The sequence below is a fragment of the Passer domesticus genome, chromosome Z (assembly GCF_036417665.1).
Source record: "Passer domesticus isolate bPasDom1 chromosome Z, bPasDom1.hap1, whole genome shotgun sequence".
Taxonomy (NCBI): domain Eukaryota; kingdom Metazoa; phylum Chordata; class Aves; order Passeriformes; family Passeridae; genus Passer; species Passer domesticus.
Genome location: NC_087512.1, coordinates 27,632,657 through 27,656,027, shown reverse-complemented (window position 1 = coordinate 27,656,027; position 23,371 = coordinate 27,632,657). Strand labels below are relative to the sequence as shown.

The following is a 23,371-nucleotide window of genomic DNA, read 5'->3' as shown; positions in this document are numbered from 1 at the left end:
GACCAGAGATTTCAAAGTGCTCACTTTCCTCTTGAGGAAGTCTCTGCATGTGTGACACATGTGCTAGGTTATCAAAGCTGAGATTTGTATCATTTATATCCTTGTTTATCTGATGCTACCCTTCTGGATTCATGAATATTACTTGGCTTACACTCCAGACATGTCATTGGCCTAATAAAGCTTTCACAATCAACTGTGACAGGTTTTTTAACTTGTTTGGAGAAACAAACTTCACTCAGAAAGCAAAACTAGGATTAAACAGATTAGACATCCAGCCTGGGACCAATTCCAATGCGTGATACCTTCTGCTGGATGCCATCTGGCACACTGAATGTGGGCAGCAGATACTCCAGAGTCTCCCCTTTGCCACTACTCTTTCTGCATCTGTGTTGCAAGAGGATCAAAAAATGAGGCAACAAAAGCAACCACATGAAGCAGCGTCAGATTGCTTACGGATTAGGAAAATGGTCTCTGTGACAGAATGCCATATTGCTCCAGTTTTTCAGGAAAGTAGCATGGATGAGTCAATGTGGTGGCCAGAAAAATCTTCTGCACAGATTGGACAAAGCCAGACTAGCTTGTGTGTTTAAGATGGTATTTTTACCTCACTGCATCTTCCTCCATCAGCACCTTACAGAGTGCTGAGCAGCAGCTGTGCTGCCTCCAGAGAACACTGCAGGAGACCAGTGCTGCTCAACTTGGGACTACAGTACAATAGTCAGGAATCTAACTATCTATCTCAACTCTGTATATAATTTACTTAAGTGGTTTTTTAACTTCTTCAAGAACCTCCAAAGCTAGTACTAGAAACAAAGATTGTCGACTACCTAAGTAAGCCACCCTATAACTATTAACAATTAAAACACCTGCTGGAAGAAGACTGAAGTTGGCCTCTAGTCCATCAAGAATTTCATCCATGACAATTGCAAAACCACGAATAATTTTAAAAAAACCCATAAAGCAAACTTACTTGCATCCAGAAGAAGCTTTACAATTTCAAAGTTAGAATGTGAGACACTGTAATGCAGAGCTGTGTTTCCATTTCCATCTGCCATGTTGATGATATGCCTTAGGACAGCAGGAGAAATCTCTTCAAAAGCAGTTATGTAGTCTCCAACCATTTCGGGGAGAGCTGACTTCTGACTTGAGACACGAAACCACTCATGCTGCATGGTATTTAAACAAAACCTCTGTAGAAACCAAGACAGAAAATTTTTCGTATGTACAATCTATTTAAAAGATTTTCCATCCCACATGTCAGCAATGCAGGTCAAATCTTTTTTAGTTGAATGTGGGAAGAAAGTATTCAGTTCACAAGTAAGATGAAGCATCCCCTCTGACTAAAGTCTGCTTTAAAACACCTTTTACTTCCTCTCACTTCACCTGACTTTCACCTCTAACAGCACAGAATTTCAGGATGAGAATACTCCCAGAATTAACAGTTATCAAATACTGGCGAATGAAAAAAAAAGACTTGCGTAACGATTTCAATCAAATATTTAACTATATTTATAAACCACTGATAAGCTCAAGACTTTCTCACTGGACTTAAAACAACAACATGCTAAGTCAGATAAGCCCAGTTCTGAGGCACAAATTATCAAATGCACAAAGTATATGAGAACTGGCTGCACAGCAGTTCTGAAGAAGAAAAACTGATCATTACAATTACAAACTGAACCAAACATCACATCGTAATGCAAAAGGTAAATACTGTTTTGGAGGGAATAAACAGATTTATGGCTTGCATGGCATGTTATGAAGTCCCTTCTCTCTGCCTAGGACTGTGAAGACAACACCCGGACTACCTTGTCTAGTCTGATCACTGAATGACACAAAATATTTGGTTGAAACAGTTTCAAAGATAAGCAGCAAGAATGAACAGAAGTCAAGGAAATCTGACTTACTGGACGGACAGGAAGGACTGGAGAGGCGCTGCTGAAAAGAACCGCTGGGGAAAGAAACCATGTAACTTTTGTTGCAGAAAACAGGAAAAAAAGGAAGAACCTGTTCTTCACATTAAGGCTGGCTGGCTTTAGTTGCAGTAGGAAGGAGCAGGCTGTACATTCAGGATAAACTTTCCCATGGGTATGGATTGCAAGTGGGGGAGTAGGAGCCTCTTAGGCCAGGTGACTTGTCTGTTGTGACAAGGTAGGTAGAGCAGGTCTCAATGTGAGCCAAGAAGATTTCCACATTCACCACCAGCTCTGACTTTGAGACTTTCTCTAACATGGAAGAACCACCATATCTTTCTCATAAACCCTCACCTGCAAGGCACCCAGTAAATTCAAGGGCAATTTTGCAGAGAGGACTCTCAGAAAGTTTATCTAGCCTCTAGTGAAAACACACCAGTAGCTCTAGACGTAGTCTGTGTCTGGTAAATAGAAAATATTCTACACAGACCAGTGCTACCTATGTATCTGTACTAAATAAACACATTAACAGAGTATTTTACATCAGTGCTATTATAATGTGATGTACGTACTCTGTAAACATAGAGAGTTGAAATGCAAAGGTGGCCATAAACTGGCACATACAATTTTTATATTTATTTCAGGCACTACTCAGTGCAAAATACCACTAAGAAAATATTTTTAGTCATGGTATCACACACATTATTAAATAAACAACACACTTTAAAATTCAATTAATCCATCACATTCAAAAAGATGCAGTCCAGAGCTCTTTCTGGTGTAAACAGCAGCTACAAGAGCTGAGTATGCTGGAAGAGGTTGGGACAACTCATACAGATCCTTAGCTATACTGACATTTAAGCTGTTTGGACAAGACTTCTTTATCAGCAGACAGAGGACAAGAGCTGATTAGTCTGTAGCTTCCATCTACAAAGCACGCCTTGTGTTGGAAAGCACTTTAGGCACAAGAAAGAAAAACATAAATTCAAATTACACTTCTAAGGCAGAGATCATAATCTGGTTTTGCCATTTTTGACACTTTCAACTCCAAGAGGGCCTAAAGCATTTGTTGTTTGAATGCCTACACTAGTCCTGAAGGATAAACACAGAATTAAAAACTATGTGTCACAACTGTATGAGACAACCCTTCAGAACATTCCCTGGACCACAGATGTCAGAATTGGACACAGACAGTACTACTGTGTCATATAGACAACACGATTGTCTTTAAGAAGCTGCAGATGCTCTATAGTAGAAGAGAATGACACTAAATTGTTGCCTTTTATATCACTGCACAAGTGTAACAAATGCAAAATTCAATTTCATATAATTAAGCAGTGTTCCTTTGCTTTCAGATTACCCTCATAGAGTAGTGCAGGCAACCCCTATCTGAGGCATTTCCAATAAGGCAAATACAATTTTATGTCCTGAGACTTGAGTATTTGTTAAGTATTAACAATCAATCTTCCTTATTCTCTGCAGCACTGATAAAAACCACCAGTGCAGTAAACAAGACAAACAGCATCCCTGTGCTTAGAAGAAGGCAGATCACCTAGTGTTTCAGAACAGACTCTGACGTTTCTTCGTAGGATGCAACAGAGTCTTCACCCGCTGAAGTCTCCTAATGTGAGGCCTGAGAGCTACCCACACCAGTACTAAACCAAAAAACCCACAGGAATAACAGAGGAATACACAAGTGTGTTGAAACTGTATTTTCATATTACTGTTTTTATGCGTGTGCCCTGAGACAACAACACTGAAGCACACAAAGCATAAGTATATTCTCTGGATGAAAGTGTCCTGGTAGAAAGAGCTTTGTGACTCTTGCAGGAAAGATGAAATCCTCTTCTGCCTAGCCACCTGTGGTGCTGGTCCTGTAAAACCAGAAGTTGCCTCTTCCTAAAGTTTTTTTATTGCATCTCAAGATAAAATTTTCACCTATACTGCTTACCACATCTTTGTTGGTTAATGCCTTGGGGTCATCAATGTTGTTTCTCAGCAGGTTACAGGCAGAAAGCATCTTTTCACTTAGCTCGTACCTGAGGGAGACAGCAAAATACATCGCATGTCTCAGTTTTTATCTTAGCATTTCAGTATAGAAACATTTGTTTTCCTGATAGTTCTCTGGGAATGAAAGTTTCCAGGCGAGCCATCTGCTCCTACCATACAGAAGCCACCCTGGCAGCTCTTCTCACAGACACTCCCTCTACACTGAATGGAGATGAGTGTGGGAAAAGCAACAGGAAAGGAGAGTGGGAAACACATCACTTTCCTGCTGTAAGACTTGGCAACCCTTCTAGTGGAAATTCTCACCTACTGCTGTATGCCTGCAGAGCACACTTTATATGCTGTGTGCTTTGATTACTTGATTGACAAGGAGAAATGCCAATAGTTGTGATGGAAACAGAATTAAGCAGTGGGAAACAGCTCAAGAGGTGCCTGCTTGCCAGCTCCCATTCACTGGAACTAGCCTTTCTCATCCCACCCACTCTGGAAATTTACTCTCTTTCTCCATTCCTCTTTAATTTTTACTCTGTTGTCATGAAAAATTTCAAAACTCATGGTAGGCCAAAAATAAGGTCCAGACTTGTGCCACATGTCATACCAGGCTGTGGCCAACCATCTTTGCCTAAAATCTGGAAAAACAGAGGATAATGGCAAGTTTTCCAGAAAATTCTCCCAAAAAGCAGAAAAACGAATACACTCATGTGTGTAAGATGGGCATTTTAGCCCTCATGGATTACAAGCCAGCTGCTAGTGCTAACAGAGGAATGAAGTTCTCCACCATTGCACAGACCATGGCCATACATGGCCACATGCCCTGACTCTTCCCCTCAGAGGGCATTGCTAGGGCAGTCAGCTTGCAAGGAATGTGCTCCTTAAGTACACTGGCTATCTAAGCTATTCTGCTGCTCTTCTTCCCAATTACCTCTTGCTACTGTAAATATAAATTAGAGATGTCTTTTGAGAGACTGCCCATCTTTTTATGCCCCCTGTAAAACAACAGGCTATCCTACAGTACTGTACAAAGTAAGCTCAGGGCTCTTCAAAAAACACACAGCTCCAGGGCCTCCAAGCTCTTAATTATTAATTCCTGGATCTCTTTTATTTAACAGCTGGCAATTATAGATAACTTGCTGCTCTCCAGTGAAACATAACATTAATTTTGTTTCAGCTCTTTTACTGTTATTATTCTACCTACATAATCTTCCAAATTAGCACACTGGCCCCATTATCTGTAAGATATCCTTTCACTGTCTTGGTTCATACTTCCTTTGGCTGTTTGCTAATGAAGAATCAGTAAAAACTCACTGCTTTATTCTCTCCATATGCCAAAAAAGCACAGCCTTGTCTGTCAAATTCTACCTTACACAGCAATTTGAAAAGTACCCTAACACACGACTTGTTGAACAACTGTGTGATGGGAGGCTTGAAAGTGTATTACAGTCTATAATCTCATATCACATGAAGCACAGGATCTCAGTGTCCTCAGTGCTGTATCCCCTCATCTCACTGTGCCATGGCCGAGATGCTGTGGAAGGTGCAAATGCAAGATTCACTCCCAGCAGCCAGCTGACCTGGTGTGCATGGCTCAAGATTAATTTGTTTGCTTACACACCAGGATGTTAACAAGGCATTGCCTGCTCCCAAGCGAGTGCTGGTTGTGACCTGGTAGAGCCTCTGCTAGGGGAGGCACCAGGGTCTTGCTGTTATGAATAATTTAAAGTCAATGCTGGAAAGGATACCCTCTGACACCTTCTTCCTGCTCACACACAGTCATTTTGCCATAAAGCTGCCTCTGGCTACCCACTTGAGGAGGATGCAAGTGGGCAGCAGCTGGCTGTGCTGGGGCTGATGCTTTCTCCACAAGCACAGCCCACACAGCTAGCCCATGACATGAGGCAGAGGTGCCTCCCATGAGGCACACTCTGGGGAGGGTGGGCAGTGTACCTCTCTCTGATTTCCACCTCCTCGGCCTCACACTCTGGGAGGGGACTGTCCTTCTCTGCCCCCACAGCGCAGACCTCCGCAGCATGGGGGGTGGGCTGCTTCTCTTCTCTGTGCTGGTCGCATGAGTACTCCTGGCTTTCACACTCCTCCTCTGAATCCGAGGAGGAGCTCTCCTCGGAGCTGGAGTCATCGCTGGATGTGGTCTCATACCTACGGGGAGAGCGGGCAGGTGCAGAGGTGCTTGCTCAGTGCCATTCTGCAGCAGTCAGCACCTGCTTGCATTGGCACTAGTGGAAAAACATCCCGCAAAAAGCTTTGTCCTCCTGTTTTTTCCTCAGAGACCTCTTCTACTCACTGAACTCAGTGTTACTGGCAAATGACGCTGTCAGTATTATGTACACAGAGTGTAATGAAAGAAGAACAATCTCTTTTAAATGTAACTCTTAACATTTTGCCAGACCTTGCCTTATCCCCAGAATCAAATTACTTTGTTCAGAGAAAACTGTACTGCCTTACTAGGCAGATATAAACAAGGAAGCTAACAAACCTATGATAACTTTCCCTCACTATATGTAACGATACTTTTAGCTAATATGTAGGCTATATACTGCACAAAAAACATTTGTACTAGAGAAAAACTAATCTGAGGAAAGGGCTAGAAAAGCTGTATATAAACAACTGGATGAAACCATTTTAAAAGTCTTTGCAACATTCTGCGAGGCCAAGTAATATTTTAAAAGAAGACAATTTTCCATACTATCTTCTGTATTTGTATAGGAAGGTCTCTGTACATATTTAACACAAACCCAGAAAAATTAATTCTAGGGCAATGGCATCTCTTGCTGTATTGTTTAATAATATACTGCTGTGCTTGTCAGCTACCAAAGATACATGTAAATTTTCCTTACTACAGCATTGCCTGAGAAATGTCCTCATGGCTGTCTGAGATTGTTTCACTTTCCTGTGGTAAATCAGCAATCTAATGTACAGATATTTAAGACTGATGCCATATATGACTTGCAAGCACTAGTGGATTAAGAGGAGCTCAGCATTCAATTCTTCCTTGTGATGCTTACACTCAGTGCTGCACCTCAGCCTGAAGGACAGGCCAAACCTATGCATGTGTTCCTGGGTTCCTTCTCTACTCACCACTGTGAAAGTGCTACAGTAACAGATGTTTTGGAGACAGGTCTCTTACCCGCCATTAATGCCAACAAACTGCAGGTTCTTCTTGGTGTTGCTCAAATCCTTCTTCCCATCTCTTTTCTTCATGATAGATTTAAGTGTGTTCTCATTATTAGTACATACTGTTAGAAAGGGAAATAAAGCATATGTATCAGTATAAATCTGTAGCCAGCTTTGAATGCATCAGCATTTCAACAGCTCTCTCTCTGTAATTTACCATCTGAAGCTGGGTTTTCTAATATACATACAGTCATGGTTTGACATGTACATTGTAAATACAGAAGAACAGCTTCAAAATCAGCTCCGGAACTAGTTAAACCTAACTTTTCCATCTTACAACATGCTAACTTTTCCATCTTACAACTAGTTAAGCCTAATTTTCCCATCTTACAATCTCCATGACGCTTTAGAAAACTTAAAGAAAAGTCATAAGCTTTTTTCTCTGCTATTAGTGAAAAACTTTTAACATTGAAATCCGGTACTCTTATAGTCAGAGAGCAGCAGCTCCTTGCCAAAATGAAGACATTAATACAGACAGCATGTTTAACAATACATACAGCATATTTAACAAACTATTAAACAGGTAGGTTCAATCAAAGATGGTCTTTTAGATTTAGTATTAATTGAAAAAACTTTTAAACCATTCTCTATACAAAGGACAGGTAAAAGATGCATAAAAATGTAATTATTTTTTAAATTATTAACCCTTTATCTTTCAGTACATTTTTCTTAGGAAGACACTAAATGGTATTTCACTAATGCACTACAATCTGCCATTTAAAACCTAACCACCACCTGCAGATACAGAGTGTCACACAGTGAATTTCGCCTCAGCTGCATCTTTTCCTGCTTCTTGCATTTTTGAGAATACTGAAAACCTTCTTTAATTGTATTTCATATTCAGACTCCACCGGCATGATGAAAGGTGAATGTGAGCCAGTTATTACCATAGAGACCTGAGGCAAGCTGATCATCCGTCAGATTAATTGGAGTGAGAGCTTTATCTTGAGAAGAAAAAGACTTCCTTCCCCGAGCAGCTTCCACCAGGGGAGTCTTCCTCTCCTCCTGAGTGGGCACAGTGTCCTGCTCCAATTTCAGCGTTCGCAAATTTGAAGTTAAGTGTGTGTTTGCAAGTTGGCCATGAGGGATGTACTCCAAGGTAGCACCTGCCAAAGAAGACAGCAGGCATCACAGATGAGTCAAACGATAATATTTCCATCAATATTGTGATCCACAGGGGGGAAAAAACCCAACAAATTAGGGAAAAAAGCTTGTCTTTTAACATACTCTTTTCTGAGGACCTAATTGGAAAAAGACTGTGATCATTTTCAGAAAACACAAAAAAATGGCTGTGAGTTTTTCTTTTAATAAAGATATACAATACAAGCACAAACTATAAAGATATTTGCTTTAAAATGCGTGAAAGGAACAGTCCTTCTTTTTCCTTCTCTTTCAGTACGAGCATGTCACTGCTCAAGGAGCAGTGACCTCAGCTCCTGGCACCCTGGTGAGGGTGGGCTCACTGAGCTGCTCCTTGATAACATGCCTGAGGAGCACAGCACGTTCACAGGTCCTTTCTGCAAGAACAGTAACCTTTTCATTGTACTTGTTTTTTAAGAAATGTCATTTTCCATGAAAGCATAAATTTTTCAGGAAATTTTCCTTTTTTTCCAGTACTCAAACTAATTCTGAAAGCTATGTGCTTTGCCCAGTTACTGAGACAACTGCAATGGACTCCCACACACTAAATTTCTTTCTTTTTTTTTGGTCAGGATTGTACTGAGCTAGTAGTTGTACTTAAACCAAATTCCAAATCTTCGGATTATACTTTTTTCCCCTTGCTGATCTGCTGGCGTTCACTCACTTTTTCCCATTGTGTATTCAAAAGGCAGTGCTAATTACGCACAGACTCTTACAGATTCCCCTGGAGTTACTCCAGCTGTGCTATTACAACTTGTCTACAAATCTGCACAAATGCTTTTGTTTGTGAAACAGAGTGGTTTTTTACACACATATGCCTCCCTAGTGATCTTGTTAGCATTCAAGGGAAAAAAAAGCTGAAGCTTAACTTGCTTTAAACACTACCACTTTTTTTTCCCCAAGCTTCGCTTCTTCTTCTTCAATGATGCGTGCCTCTGTATTATTTTTTGCCTTTGTATTTATCAAGAACTAAGGCACAGCCTTCTCATTCAAATATAAGTGGCACTGCACAGGGTGATAACAGACTGTAGTAGGGTAAATTCCAAACATTAATTTTTAGATACACAGCTACATCTCTCTAGCTGCTCTTGTTAGACTTTCCCCCTTGTTACTTCACCTCAGTGAATTTTCCCTACAACAGGACATAACAAAGCTGATTTTTCCAAATTTTTGCTCCCAATCCCACTCAAGTCTCTGAGCTTCCAACCAAGTCTCACCCTGCATACATTTTGCAAAGCACCCTTCTCCCGCAGTGAGGCCTACTGCTCAGCTCCACCAGTTTGTAGCTCCTCTAACATACAGAGGAAGCTGTCTGCAGGAAAAGGCACGCAGCAGGGTATTGACCGTCATGTCACTACAAGCACAGCAAAAAACCTTTTTCTTAAGAGTGAAACGTGTGTGTGGTGGGGTGTGTGTGTGTCTGTGTGTGTGTAAGAAGGCGGCAGCTTCCCAGGGCTCTTGGGGTAGAAGTAACCCTTCTAGACACATGTTTGAGCACCTGGACACCCATGAAAAGCAAGAGGGAAGTTCTGCCCTTGCTCCCCCACCACTACCCACTTTGCAGCACTGACTGACTTTGGTAAGGTGTCTTCCCAACAGCAAGCATCATCCCTCATACAACAGCTGAGAAGAAGAAGGCTGCCAAGGTGATAGAACACGAAGCCAAAACCAATGATTTTTCTTAGCTGAAAAACATGGGAACAGTCTCTTCGCTTGCTTGGAGCTGCGACAGGTACAAATAAAGAGTACCAAGCACAGTAACCACTTCCAGCTGCAGCTGGTGGTGGCTGCCTGGGCTGGTTTTACCAGGCCACCCCTTCTACTCCAGACTGGCCTCTGAGGACATGGGAAGGAGTGAAGGAAACCTGCTCTGAAGTATCCAGTGACATGGAAAGTTCCAAAGATGCACAGGTTTGCTTTCAGCAGAACTGTCTGCATGGCCTGCCAGACAACAAGGTTCTCCTACAAAAACAGCTGTGATGACCATGGTGTGTCTGGAGGCACAGGTGGGCTTGTGCATGCCAGAGTGGAGGACAGGACTCTGGCAGGGCAAAGTGGGGTTCCAGCCTGTGGTGAACCCTGTCATGACCCCAAAGCCTGAGCCAAAATTTCCTCAGGTGTCTCCCTCATGCCCTGGAATAGGCAGGGGAAGGAGCTGCAAGGTAGGACAGATGGAAATGAGGACAGTAGTAGACTTCTCTCCCCTGACTCACAGCCTCTCCTGAACCTGCCACTAATGCAACATAATTTCCATAGGTTCCCTCTTCTGGTACATATATCATTGGGTAAGAAGCCACCACACTGAATTCAATATCATGATGTCCATGCCTTCCAATGAAAAAGAAAAGGGTTCTGCTCAGCTAGCCCCCAGCACCTAACAAAAGACTTGATCAAGACTTGAGAGCAAGGAGACAATAAATGTGCATTAGGCAAACCAGTCAGTACACTCATTCTCCCTGCAAAGCTCTTAGATGTCTACACTTATTGCATGCACAGTACCCACTGATGAGGGAAAGAGAGCTTTGGGTCCAAATCAGTATTAATTCTGCAAGCCATTAATTATCATTTAATATCAGCTCCCAGGCCTTCCGCTTTTCAAGACAGCAAACATGAAGACTCTTGGATAGCACCAAGTCCAGTCGCTGAGAAAAACAAAGGAAGGAGCTGTACCATCCAACATCATGGTCCATGATTTAATAGATTAATCTACTGCTGTGCAAACCAAAAAGCCAAATGAACTGAGTTCCTTCTTCCTCCAACAGAATTGCAGGGCCACTCTTATGGCTGGAGGTAGCGCACACCTCTCCAGTGTGGAAATGAAACCCTGAAGATCACCACCAATCTACACATTTTTTAACAAATACTTTTCCTCTCACTTCACAGAGATCTCAAGTATGCTTGAGCAGAATCCTTCTCCAGGTTGCGGTGCACAGCAGTGACAGCAAATGGGCCAACAGGTCAATACTTACTCAGGCACTGCCTCCAGACAGAGACCTTCAGGACCCTCAGAGACCCTCCAGACAGAGACCTGCCTTGATGACATCCCTTAGCCTACTGTTCCAGGCAAATTCTGCAAATAAGTTTCTAAGTATTGATATAGAATAGCAAACTACAGAAGGAACCTGTCAAGAACTTCTAATGTATTTTTCAACACAGTAGAGGATTTTGGAAAAGTTCAGGAGTAATTCAGAGGCAAAAGCATGACACAACAAAACAAAAGAACTTGCTAACTTCATCTGTACATAAACACTTATGCAGAAAGCTGCTCTCATTAATTTCAGAGGGAAACAAGTGATAGGACCACCTTCAGGGGTTTAGCTCCAGTGGTTTGAAGGAATGAGAACACCTATTTTTAATTTTCTAGAAGGAATCTCCTCACATAAATCACTTGTGCTTATTTTGAAAATCTCACCAATTTCAACTAAGGTGACAACAAAGTTGCTACAGAGAAGCAACAAATTACCCATTCCATTTCTGGCACCTATAATATAATGTTGTTAGGATGCAATTTTCCTTCCTAATTGCAGACTTTCCCTCACATTTATGACAGCACAAGTAGTCATGCTGTTAGCTGGTTCAGGAAACTCAACAGATTCTTTTGAATTTGTGATGAACTAATGAGAACAGAAGTCTGGTCTTCACTTCCTTTTGAAAATTTCCATTTAGTTTGATGGAAGCAAACCTAAGTATTATCATAAAACACTTTAGCTTGACAATACTTTTATCCCACTGGAAATCAAGAGAAGTGCAAACAAGGCCTGGGGATTAATACCATCAGGATGAGAACCCAGCTCTCTGTCTGGAACATCATAGGCTTCTAGCTTAAAAAAGTGCACAAGCTTTTTTTTATGTGGTAGCTGCACAAAGATTTTATTTTTAACCTTTTGATCAGTGCAAGCATTTATTTGCACAATATGTTTATAATGGTCAGTGATACAAGTTATACATTCCCCACTAGAGACAGTGCACAAATGCTGTCTGCAGTAGCAAGGAAATAATTCTCTTTCACACTGCATGATTTCTTTACAGTAACAATAAGCTCATTACAAAATTATTTTAACTGAAGCATTTTTAAATCGTCATGCCTAAATAGCAACTTTTTAAAATATAAATTATTTTAATCCACTTTCAATTTGGTGTACTTATCAGAATTGTTAAAGAATAAAACCCATTCTACTAAGGTACATAAAAAGGCAGTAATGAGCAAACATGTTATGTTTAAACATTTACAGCGATTGATAGTAACCCATCCAACTGATTAATGCAGTACCTTCACAAGACTAGAGAGTAGTTTCATTATAAAAGGTACTTTTGAGCCATTCCAGGTTAAAAGTCAGTGAACTTAAAGTTTCAAAATAAAAAAATTGCCACACATGAGCTTTTTATACAATAAACTGAGAGAAGGCAGATTCTCTTGGGGCCCGAGCATAGGCAGATGCTGAACTATCATTCAGCTCCAGGGAAAACACTTCTTCTAATAGGATGAAGGCTCTAGTAAGAGAACTGCAAGAACAATCTCATTCATTCTTGTTTTAAACATTTTCTCTGTGCTGAAAAGTTGTTTTCTATCTCCAAATTAGATTGTGAATCCAGTTTGCTGAAACTGGAAGTTAAAACCAATTCTTTTCATTAAACATGACTGACAACAAATGATCACACATCTTTGAAGCAGCTAATCATCTTATTTATGAAACACTCTCTTTTCCAAGACAATTGCACGTGAAGCTTGGTGAAATACAACCTTCATCTCCTTGAGGAGTGGTGGATCAAAGCATCTCATGATGCTGGGTACAAGTAAGAAAGTCAGCTTGGAGTACTTCTTCTTTCTCATTCATGTGGATTTGATTTTATCAGCTGACATTTTATTGTTGCTGAAATATGACAACACTTCCTTAGAAAAATAGGAATCTCTTGCTATTAAATATTCACAGCCTGTTACCATGGGAGTGGAACTCCAAACAGCTCAGTGCCTGAACATTACATCCCTGTGCCACACTATTAGGAGGGAACTGGGCTCTAACAAACAACTTAGCAGGCTGCAGATTTCCACTCTATAAGCAGCAATAAGTTTTAAGGGAAAAATAATCTATACTGTGGCAAATTATGCTCTCTGCTAACTGAAGCAGAAGCCAGGAGATAGAGCAGCTTTTAGATTCAAACACTACATGTCGTGCTACCATTGAGTCAAACCAGTAAATATTACAACGCTAATCATGACAACAATAATAAGCTTGTGTTAATGTATGACCAGGGAAGGTACATCAAGCCTCTTAGAAGAGTTTTATGGAGGCTGGTACCATTTTTGAACAGCATTCCCATTTGTGCTTCCTGTGTTGTCACAACTAGCAGAAACCACCTGCCACAGTAAACAGAGGAGGCACTGTATTCTCTGAGACACCAGCCAGACACATGTAAATAAACAGTACTCATGTAGCACTTGGGTGGGACCATCTGCGTGGCTGTTTTGCATCATGCATGACCTTCCAGGGAATGTGGAAAATGCTCCACATCTTCCCAGCAGACTGATGGATGTATCCTGTTAGTTACAGCAAGAACATCCGTACAGAAACTTAACGTGGTGATTAAGGCATGCACCTGTGGCAGATACATGGAGGTGAGGACCTCTTTCACCTGCCTAGGCACAGGCACAACCACTGAGATTTGGAGCAACCCAAAGCTTTACAGGATCACCACCACACCTGTGCCACATCAGCACAGACTTCTGTGCCTCAAGCAAGCCTCAGGTCTTCAGCTGTAATAGCATGGTCCATGCTGCCAGGAGAGAAGTTACTAGAAGTTACTAACCTGTCAAACACCACATTCTTCAAGAGAAAGGTGTCTCAAACAAAAGAGCTGCAAAGAAAAACAGCTTTTTTCCAATTGACTGCATTACAACTGACAGCACAGAAGATGACGACCGCGTTCACGTTGCCGCATTAGTCCTAGACAACAATTTTGGGGAACCAGGGCCTTCTCACATTACCATCATTCTTCTGGTCTTTCCATTGTCCCTCAGCGTGCTTCCCCAGCACTGGTTAAAACGTAAAAGCTGAAAACCTTGGAAGATTTTCCGCCAGATGGCACATCAAGATTTCCAGACCCTCTAGACATTCTGACATTACATACTTCCTATTTTCTTTCACTCCCTGAAGTTTAAACTCAAGAAGCTGCTTCCTTCCTCATGATGACTAAGTAATGTAATGCTTCTACTGGGACACTCAATCTAAAATGCTCTAAATGTGACAAAAAAACTGATATCTGAAGATCACTGAGGCAAAAGAGCAATGCATTTTCAGGACAAGTATGCTCAGGTAATTTTTCAGGGCAATGGCAGACCAGTTTTCTTAAATACCATTCTTGAAAACTCCCTGCAAGTGAAAGACAGGCAGACTTGTGAAAAGTCTGGGTAATTAGAACCTGTAAAAATTACATTAAGCTTCTGGTTGGCATCATATGAGCATTCAAATACAATATCCTGAAAATTCTTTAAAAATCTAGTGCAACAAACAGAGGAGATTAATCCATTCGCCTCCCTTTAGGCTTCCTATATACTGTCTAGTCTAAGAATATGGATCAGGTAGCATCTAGGTTTGTGACCCACATCCATACGGATAAGCTGGACACACAGGCTGCCAAGGCCAGCTACCATGACTTTGCAGAGTGGGAATGTGCTCATCTGGCCAGCGGGTTTGAATTCCCTAAGGTCACTAGGGCTTCTGAAAGACAGTACATATGTAAATGTTAATAAGAGTTGCCAAGTTACAGAAGGGAAGGTGATTATTTTGCTTTCAAGCAAAATACCAATTGCTAATAGACTTGGCCCAGAGATCATCTCAGTGGTCTAAGATGTCCAGAGATGAAAACTGTAAGCCTGTGTCCTGCTCAGCAGGCTCCAGCTTTCCTGCCTGTGTCTCCATCACCTGCCACAAGCTGCGTCAGGGAAGGTCAGATGGCAGAGGGCCCTGCAGCACACCCTATCTCCCCAGCAATAACAGGGAGACGAATCTGTACAGCTGAGAACTCTACTGATGTGCTGGCTCAGAAGCAGCACAGACCACTGATCCATTAGTATGGCAAACTGGTACTCAAATCATATGCCTCAAAGCTAGCTCAGGTAATTTTGCCCTAAAAGAAACTCTAAGATATACTTCCTAAGGATGCTCTTTGAATAAAGCATTACATATAATGCTTCTGATGCTAACTGGAAACTGACACTTCAGCCTGTTTTTCTATAAAAAACCCGAGGTATGTGCAGTCTCACTTCCCTCAATACCTTCAACTCAGTTGCTTATTTGAACTGAAGTGGAATAGAGACTCAGTGCTCTGAAGGCTTTTTGTGTTTATAAAAGCTCTACAGAAATCAGAATGAGATGTCAGGCCTGGAGAAAAGGGCACTGGCTGAGTTCACACACACACCTGGAAAGCTACATCAAAAAGATCTAAATGTGAGGAAAAAGACTTATTAAAAGCTCACAAGCTATCATGAAATACTGATGCATGGAAAAAGAAAGGCTCTATTAGTTCCAGTGATTACAGAATTATTCAAGTTAGTGCTTCAATCAACAAAAAACACACGCTGTAACACACGATCTGTAAAACCACAGGAAAGGGCAGCAGGACCAGCATATAAATGTATTAAAGGCAATATTTTCAGAATTAATAGAAAGAGATAGGGTAACATTTCAGGCTTAAGACCTCTTTTCCACTCCAATTCTCCATGGGTCTAAATTGTTATAGACCGTAGCTTGATTTATGTATGCTGTCCAGGCATCCCTCACCAGGGACTAAAAATAAAGAAATTTTACACTCATCATCCACAGCTAAAGATAATGGCATCACAAGTTAAAATAAAATTATTCCAAAATAATTTTATCAGGAATGTGAAATCTGAATCCACGTATTAACATTTTTAGTAAATATGATCTGTTGCTCCACCTGTGTCTAAATGCTTTCAAACCTCTTGACTACACATTTGATACTGTGCAGTAAAAGCTGGGAATGGAATTAAGGATTTACAGCTAGTGATAACTTTGGTTCACTGTTTTACAGACACTTCTGATGTCTGCTAGATACACTTATTATTATTATTATTACTACTTGTAAGAAGACCGGAATGCAAAGTGCATACCAGAAAGATAATAATATTGCTTATACAGTATCGTATTGCATGTATGCAGACAGAATATCATATGTTTTCCTTATGACTATATAAATGTTGCTTATTCCTTCACTACGAGAACCTAAACCTTTTAGGTTTTTTAACTCAGTTTATTACATGGATGGTTCTATTTAACACATCAACAGATGTGCTAAAAAACCATATTTACCAAGCTGCATTTTAACAAAAATAGGCACATTTTAAGACAGTAAGCAAGATGCAAGAGCTTAATATAACTATTCAGATTAGCCAATAATATTATGCTGACATTGAATAGTACATACTCTGGGGTTTTTTTCCCTACTCAGCATCTACAGGACATGCATTTGTGCCACCTCCAGTTTTTGCCACCTCCTTAACCTCTTGCTTCAGTCACTGTATGGCAAGAGCAAGAAGAAAGTACCTAACAGTCACCACCAGGCATTACATATTGGTTTCCAGGAAGCCACCATTTATAAACTTAATAGTAATGTGGTTGGATTCACCGATATTAAAGAAAAATGGCTAGGGTTTAAACTAGACTATCAGACACATTAAATTTTTTTTTTAAAGTATTCAACTCTACCTCAGGGAATAAAAAAATCCCTCAAAATAATCGTCTGCATTGTTTAATTAATAAATCAAAGGCAATGAGTGTTAAATTAAAATTCTTGCCTTTCCTGAGTGTCACCAAAACTTCCAGTAGTAGTTATGCCTTTCAAACACGAAGTTGTAAGTAGGGATTACAACAAACAGTTACTGGAACAGAGAAAGTCCAAGATGTGGTTTCTGTGAAGCACTCTGGAGTTGCCTACTATAAAGCAATCAGCCCTGCTGGAATAGGGAAAGCACCCATAGCTCTCTGTCTGAGCAGCACAAGGAACAAAGGCAGCGTGCCTTTGGAATAAACACTACAAAATCTAGGCAAATGTCTGTGGAAACAAATCAGTTTGATACCAACATTCTAAGTGACTTTTGGCTCTGTCAAATCTGACACTGCTGTTTTTAAAAACATGCATGTCAAGTTTAAAATTCCAAACCCATGGGCATTAACCTCAAAATTCTTAAAAGTTATAACTTTAAGTCAGCATGTTGCAGTGGTTAAACCTTTCAAAAATTTTAGACACCCCTCTTGCATGGTCAGAGCTATAGCACCATCATCAACAGGACCTTCAGAGCCTGCTGGACTGGGAGAGATAAAACTTTGCTTTTTCAGCTACCAGCAATGGCTTGGACAGAATACCCAATGCTATGCTCTGTGCTTCTTTGGGGAGGGCTACACAGTGGCTTCCAGACTAACAGAGAGCCAAATGGGCAACTGATCTGCAGCCCTGGGATAGATGCAAACAATGCACCAGATGGTGCCCCAATGCTGGGCTTACCTGATGGGGTGCTTCTCTCCATGCACTGCTTCTGAAGGTCCAGGCTACGCAGCTCCTCTGTACTGGCGTATTTCATGACAGAGTTGATGGAGGTGAGGGTGCTGATGAGTTGTGAATTGAGAGATCCAATCTGCGAGTGGGGCTCCCCAAAGGCTTCTGCCAATTCACTGTAATTTTCAGCAAGCAGCATCTGCTGTTCCTGCAGCAGCTTCTGCACACGTTCAATGTAGTGATCCAAGCCAGTCCTCAGCTCAGATGGAGGCAGAGGGCTCTCCGACTGACCAGTGACTGGGTCACACACAGACTCTCCCCCAACACCTATGCTCCTGGTGCCAGTTGGGACAACAGGCAACGGAGGGGGTCCACAGGCAATGCTCCTCATTTTCAGACCAACCAGATAGTTCTCATAAACACTTATCTGTCCAATGCCACAGTCTTTGGTTTTTATTGCAGAAGGCTTTTCAAAGCCAGGGTGGCTAGAGAGCACGGTGCCCACTCCAACCGAACGCATCTTAGCAGCCGCGTGTATGTCCTTCACCCGGCCATCCCCTACTGCCACGCTCCGCAGCTCCACACCGTCCGTGCTGGTCTGCTTATCACAACTGCTCAGAGTGGTGTTAGTCCCACAGTCTGCCAGGCAGGCCAGCTCCGTGCTGGTGCACTGGCTCACCATCTCCAAAGCTGTGCTGGTTTGCTGGCTAGCTGTGGAAGGCACGGCCATCACCATTGCCTCTGCCCTGGGTACAGCCTCTGTGGCTGTTTCACGGGACATGTGTTCCTTGGGCACACAAACCACCACGTCCACCGAGCAGTCCCCGCAGCCCACAGTCCTCGTTGCTCCAACCGCCTGAGCCATCTGGCTCAGCACCTCTGACGGCTCCTCTGTGTTGACGCCTGTCTCACAGATGCTTGTCTCTGTGCCCACTGACTTATCATGCAGCTCCACGGACCTCCCTGTACCCTGATCTTGCACCTCTGCCCGCTCCCTCACCAGCCACTGGCTCATCAGGAGCTCGGGGCCCGCAGCCGTGCTCCGCATGGCAGGTCTGCAGGAGGTGCCGATGCTGCTTGTCTGCAGATGGTTTCCCACTGACGAATCAGCAATGTCCACGTGGTCTCCCACCATTTGGTCTCTTGTTTGTATGACAGCCTCCACCATCCTACTGACAACATGGGGCTGAGCCATCATAGCTTTATCCACCTTCTTTCTAGACCCAGCTGCCTGCAACTCCTGTTTTAATTTGGTCATTTCCCTGTCATGGGTGGTTTCCTTTAACTGAACCTCTAGTCTATATATCTTCTCCTTAAGGGCTTCGATGGTCTGCTGCTGAAGCTCTATCTCCTTCTCAACCTCTGTAGACAATCCAAGCATGGCCTCTGTCACCCCAACTCCACACTCCCTCACTTCTTTCTCTGTTCCCACAGCTATTTCTTTGTGTTGCCTTGCAGATCTGTTGTATATAACAACATCATTCATGTTCTCATCAGCACCCACAGCAACAGATCGGGCTTCTTTTGTCAGGCTTTCTCTGTTCACTCGAAGGTTTGACAGACTTTCGTAGTTGCTATCTTGGATTTTTTTCTCTAGGGCTTGCATCTCAGCAGTCAGCTGCCTGAACTCCTCTATCCTCTGAGAGCTCTGCTCCACACTCTCCATCTCTTCCTCACAATCTATATAAAGTTCTCCACCTCTTCTGACCTGAGACATGTGTTCCCACTGCTCTGCATTTCCTGCACTGTAGGATCGCTTTCTGAAACCGTATGTGTCATTTTGAGTGGCTTTCCTGTGGTTTTTGAGTTCAGCCATCATGTGCCTCTTCTCCTCCTGCAACACTGAGATTTTGACCTGCAGCACAGGAATAGTCTTGACTTGCTCCTCGAGCTCCTTGAGACGCTTGAGGGCAACTGCCATTTGCTCCCTGATGTGCTGCAGATGCACGGGGCTCACATTGGTGACCGGTGTGGATATTCCCGAGCTCATGGGGCTGTGACGAATGGAACTGCCCAGTGAGGAGCTGAAACAAGCACCATAGTCGCCGTTCCCCTGATACCCATTCTGCAGGTGCTGAGACACATGACTGTACCCACTGGATCCCACAAAAGACGGGAGGGAGCTTGTGGAGCCCATACCTCCAAAACTGGAAAGTCGAGGCCTGCGGACATCTCCAGGAGTGACCTGCATCATCCTCTCCTGCTCCAGTCGCCTCCGTGTTTCCATGAGAGTTTTTGTTACGAGAAGGTTGTGCCGAGGAGGCTGGGGGGAGGGAGGCGGAAGCTGTTTATTCTCTGGGACAGTTAAGTAGGTAGGAGATACTTCAAAGGAAACTGAAGTTTTGGCAGGGACAGGCAAGGTTACTTGACACCTCGTTGCCAAAGACTGCTTGTTCTCATCACTGTTCGATGAAGAGAGAGACTCTGTGGAGGTCCAGCCACTGCACTGACCACCAGAGTTCTTGGTACCCACCGAGGCTGGTACAGCTTTCTTCCTCTTTCTTATATTTAGTTTCTTAATGGTATTCCCCTTCTGTATATCATCCACGTACTTCAGAAAATCCAAGTCTAACTGGTAGCCATAAGGCGTTTCCACAAAATAGGGGTCTTTTCGTTCTTTTTCATCTTCTCCATTTATTGTAACTTCCTCTTTTTCTGGAAAAGAAGAAACAGAATCAGCATTCAGTAAACTAAATACTCACACACAAGCATAGAAAGATGGGTGTTCACTGCATGCCTGAGGCAGAAACTGCTGCTGCAGCTCAGCGAACAGACCGACTTTCCGCTGACTGACCCTTAACACTAAATCCTGATTAACTTTTTAAAAGTTAATCAGTGGGTTTTCAAATGCCGAGAAGTGCATACCCACGTAAATGTGAACACATGCATACACAGAGATAGTGTCTGCTAATGAAGGGGCGCAGCCAGTATCTCAAATCCTTCCACTCCTTGCTCAAATCCTTCCAACCTTCCTATGCCTCACCAAGTTTTCACACATGCTTTGTTATCATGTAAAGACCACAGGATTACAATGTACCACACGAATCGTCTGCACACCAGCTTCTCTAGAGGGTGCATTCAAGCAGGCGATAGGAACTCTGACCCTGCTCCTTATGCAACTGATGCCACTGGACTTTACACAGCTCTGCAGCGCTGTTCCATGGCTCTAGGAAGCACTGCTGCAACAGCAGTAGCACTGATTTGCTCTCACCTCAGCTCACATTACTTCCACCAGCACCTCTGCCTGTTTCATTTTAAAGTCCGTGAAGCTCCTACCACCACGACAGGCAAGCAAGACCCCCTTCCAGCAGGGTCCCAAACCCCACTGCTCAGGACGAGCGTCATACAAGAGGTGTACCCACTTGCCCTCCAGCCGCACGACTCACCTGTTTCCTGAAGCAATCTAAATAAAAAGTTCAATACATTTGCTGCGTTTTCTCAGGCTGTGTATTTATATGCAGCACTGCCATACAAACTGCTCTTCCTGGCCTCATACTTGGCAGGAGGAAAAATACAAATAAAGGAAAAAAAAACCCAAAAAACCAATAAACCAACAAACCAACGGAAAAACAACTATTGCAAATTATGCGCTGGAGGAATAATAAAAGCCAGCTTTCCGGTTACCTGACTTAGCCACATGTCTCTGCCCCCACACTGCAAATTTTCCAGCCACGTATGGCTGTCCCAGCTTCATGTGTCACACGCCGGAGCCCTGCCTCCCTCGGGCTCGCCCCGGCTCCAGCCCGTAAGGAAGAGCCGACCCCGGCCGCGCCCCGCCCGCCGCGCTGCCCCGCCGGGGCTCCGAGAGCGCCTTCTTAAAGCAGCACCGGCTTCGGGGAAGGAGGAGGCAGGGGGCAGAGAGGAGGGGGGGGAAAAGCTCTAGCCTTACTGCAACTACAGGAAGTGACTTAATGTTGTACTGAAAAGGTTTTCGGCGGGGGGGGGGAGCTCCTGTTTTTCCAGCCTCCTTGGCATACTTAAGAAAAGCTTTGCCTGCAAACAGTGTAACTGCTTTAATGGCGACCCATCGTGCTACCACGGGACATCCCGAGCTGTCGAAGAGAGGCGCAGGCAGGCACGCAAGTGTCAGGGCACAGCAGCGGGGCCGGCCAGGTCACCTTAGTACCTCGGTTCTGCAGTGTAGACAGACGGTTCGACAGACACAAACAACCCCCCAGACCACATGTTTCTGCTGAAAGACCGGAGTGTCAGTATGGTGTGGTATTTACTTACAGATACACCCAAAATAGCCATCTAAATACCACTGGAAGCAAAAATACATGCATACAAAAACACTTCAGACATATGAGGACACACAGCTCTGTGCTGTCCAGTAGGACTGCCTCAATGTCAGGCAGAGGAATTCAGTCTCTAGGACTCCCACTGCCACAGACAGAATGAGAGCATATTCTCTAAATTACTCCTCTTTCTCCCTGAAGTCAGTACTTTGTTCCCAGATTCTCATGCTGGCTCCATTCCCTGCGGACAAACAACTCTCCTTTCCACACCCCACAGCTCCACACCCTAGGTTGGTCCTGCCTGCACCCTAGGTTTGTGCCCACTCTCTCCTTGACCCTCATTCCCTGTACCCTTCTGGATTCTTTTTGCCTTCTCCTCATACTTTGTATTTCTCAACCATTTTCTCCCTGTATTTCTTACATCCATTTGCTTGCACCACCAATTATAGACAAAATTCTGGTTATACTCTCACCCCTCATCTCAGGTTTAGTTCTAGTCACTTTACACAGCCCATGTAAATTCAAGCTCCATCAATTTTACCTGTTGTCCCATTTTCCCCAGTTCCTTTCCTTTACTTGTCTTGCTCCTTGTCCTCCTACCCAGCAACATCTCTGATTTTCCCATCACTACACCAGTGAAGCCAAACAGTTTCTCTAAACTGCCCTTGGGCACAATGTGTGAGTGTTGGATGCGGGAAGGATCTCTGTGAAGGGCCTAGGACTTAAGAATTAATGCATCTTTGGAAAAATATTCATAAAACGTCTAAAAAGACATGCAAATCTCATGTTCAGTCATGGGAGTCAAACTGGGCTCTCTTATATATTTTGTTCTTCATGGAATTAAGATTGCTCAACAGAAACTTATAAAAAATAAATAGTAAGAAAGAAACAACCACACTGACACTGAATCCCTCACTAAACTTCTCTACAACACGTGCAGGCAGCTCGGTGTCTTCACAGTGGAATCTCTCTGGTCCTCAGCTTAAGCTGGCAGCACTGCCAGGACGCAGGTTTTTTTGTGGTACAAGCACAAGACGTGCCTTGAGCTGAGTGCTCCTGCTTCTCCTTAAAACAGCACAGTGAGCATTCCACCCATGCGATCCCAGTATTGTCAGCTGACTCCTGGAGAGCTTCTTGATAGTTAAGACAAAGGGGATCGGGCATGCAATCCACTGCCACCACCAACACAACACTGATGCGACATGCAGGAGCTGTGCCAAGCCTTTGTGCATTTTGTTGTCTCAGAGAAAAGGCCAAAATGGGTGTGCCTGCTGAACGTGAAACAAAACAAAATGGATGCCTGTTTTGAAGCAATAAATATGGTTTTGTTGGTTCCACAAGGGGAAAAAAAAAAATCTAATAACAATGAAACTA

The 23,371-nt window shown here is 43.1% G+C and overlaps 1 protein-coding gene across 9 annotated transcripts in view; it reads right to left on the bottom strand.

Annotated features, from left to right (window-relative positions):
- KANK1 (KN motif and ankyrin repeat domains 1) overlaps positions 1 to 23,371 on the bottom strand; it is a 128,858-nt gene that overhangs the window by 6,476 nt on the left and 99,011 nt on the right. For 5 of the 9 annotated variants that reach the window (XM_064403120.1, XM_064403118.1, XM_064403121.1 and 2 more), the window contains 6 exons: positions 17,769 to 20,414; positions 7,997 to 8,215; positions 7,063 to 7,171; positions 5,865 to 6,074; positions 3,865 to 3,952; positions 971 to 1,190 (listed from right to left, as the gene is read on the bottom strand). In XM_064403120.1, coding sequence (XP_064259190.1) covers positions 971 to 1,190; positions 3,865 to 3,952; positions 5,865 to 6,074; positions 7,063 to 7,171; positions 7,997 to 8,215; positions 17,769 to 20,414 — 3,492 coding nt within the window. Of the gene's footprint in view, positions 1 to 970; positions 1,191 to 3,864; positions 3,953 to 5,864; positions 6,075 to 7,062; positions 7,172 to 7,996; positions 8,216 to 17,768; positions 20,415 to 21,383; positions 21,619 to 23,371 lie in introns of those variants that run through there. The other 4 variants (XM_064403117.1, XM_064403116.1, XM_064403124.1 and 1 more) reach the window with 4 other exon arrangements.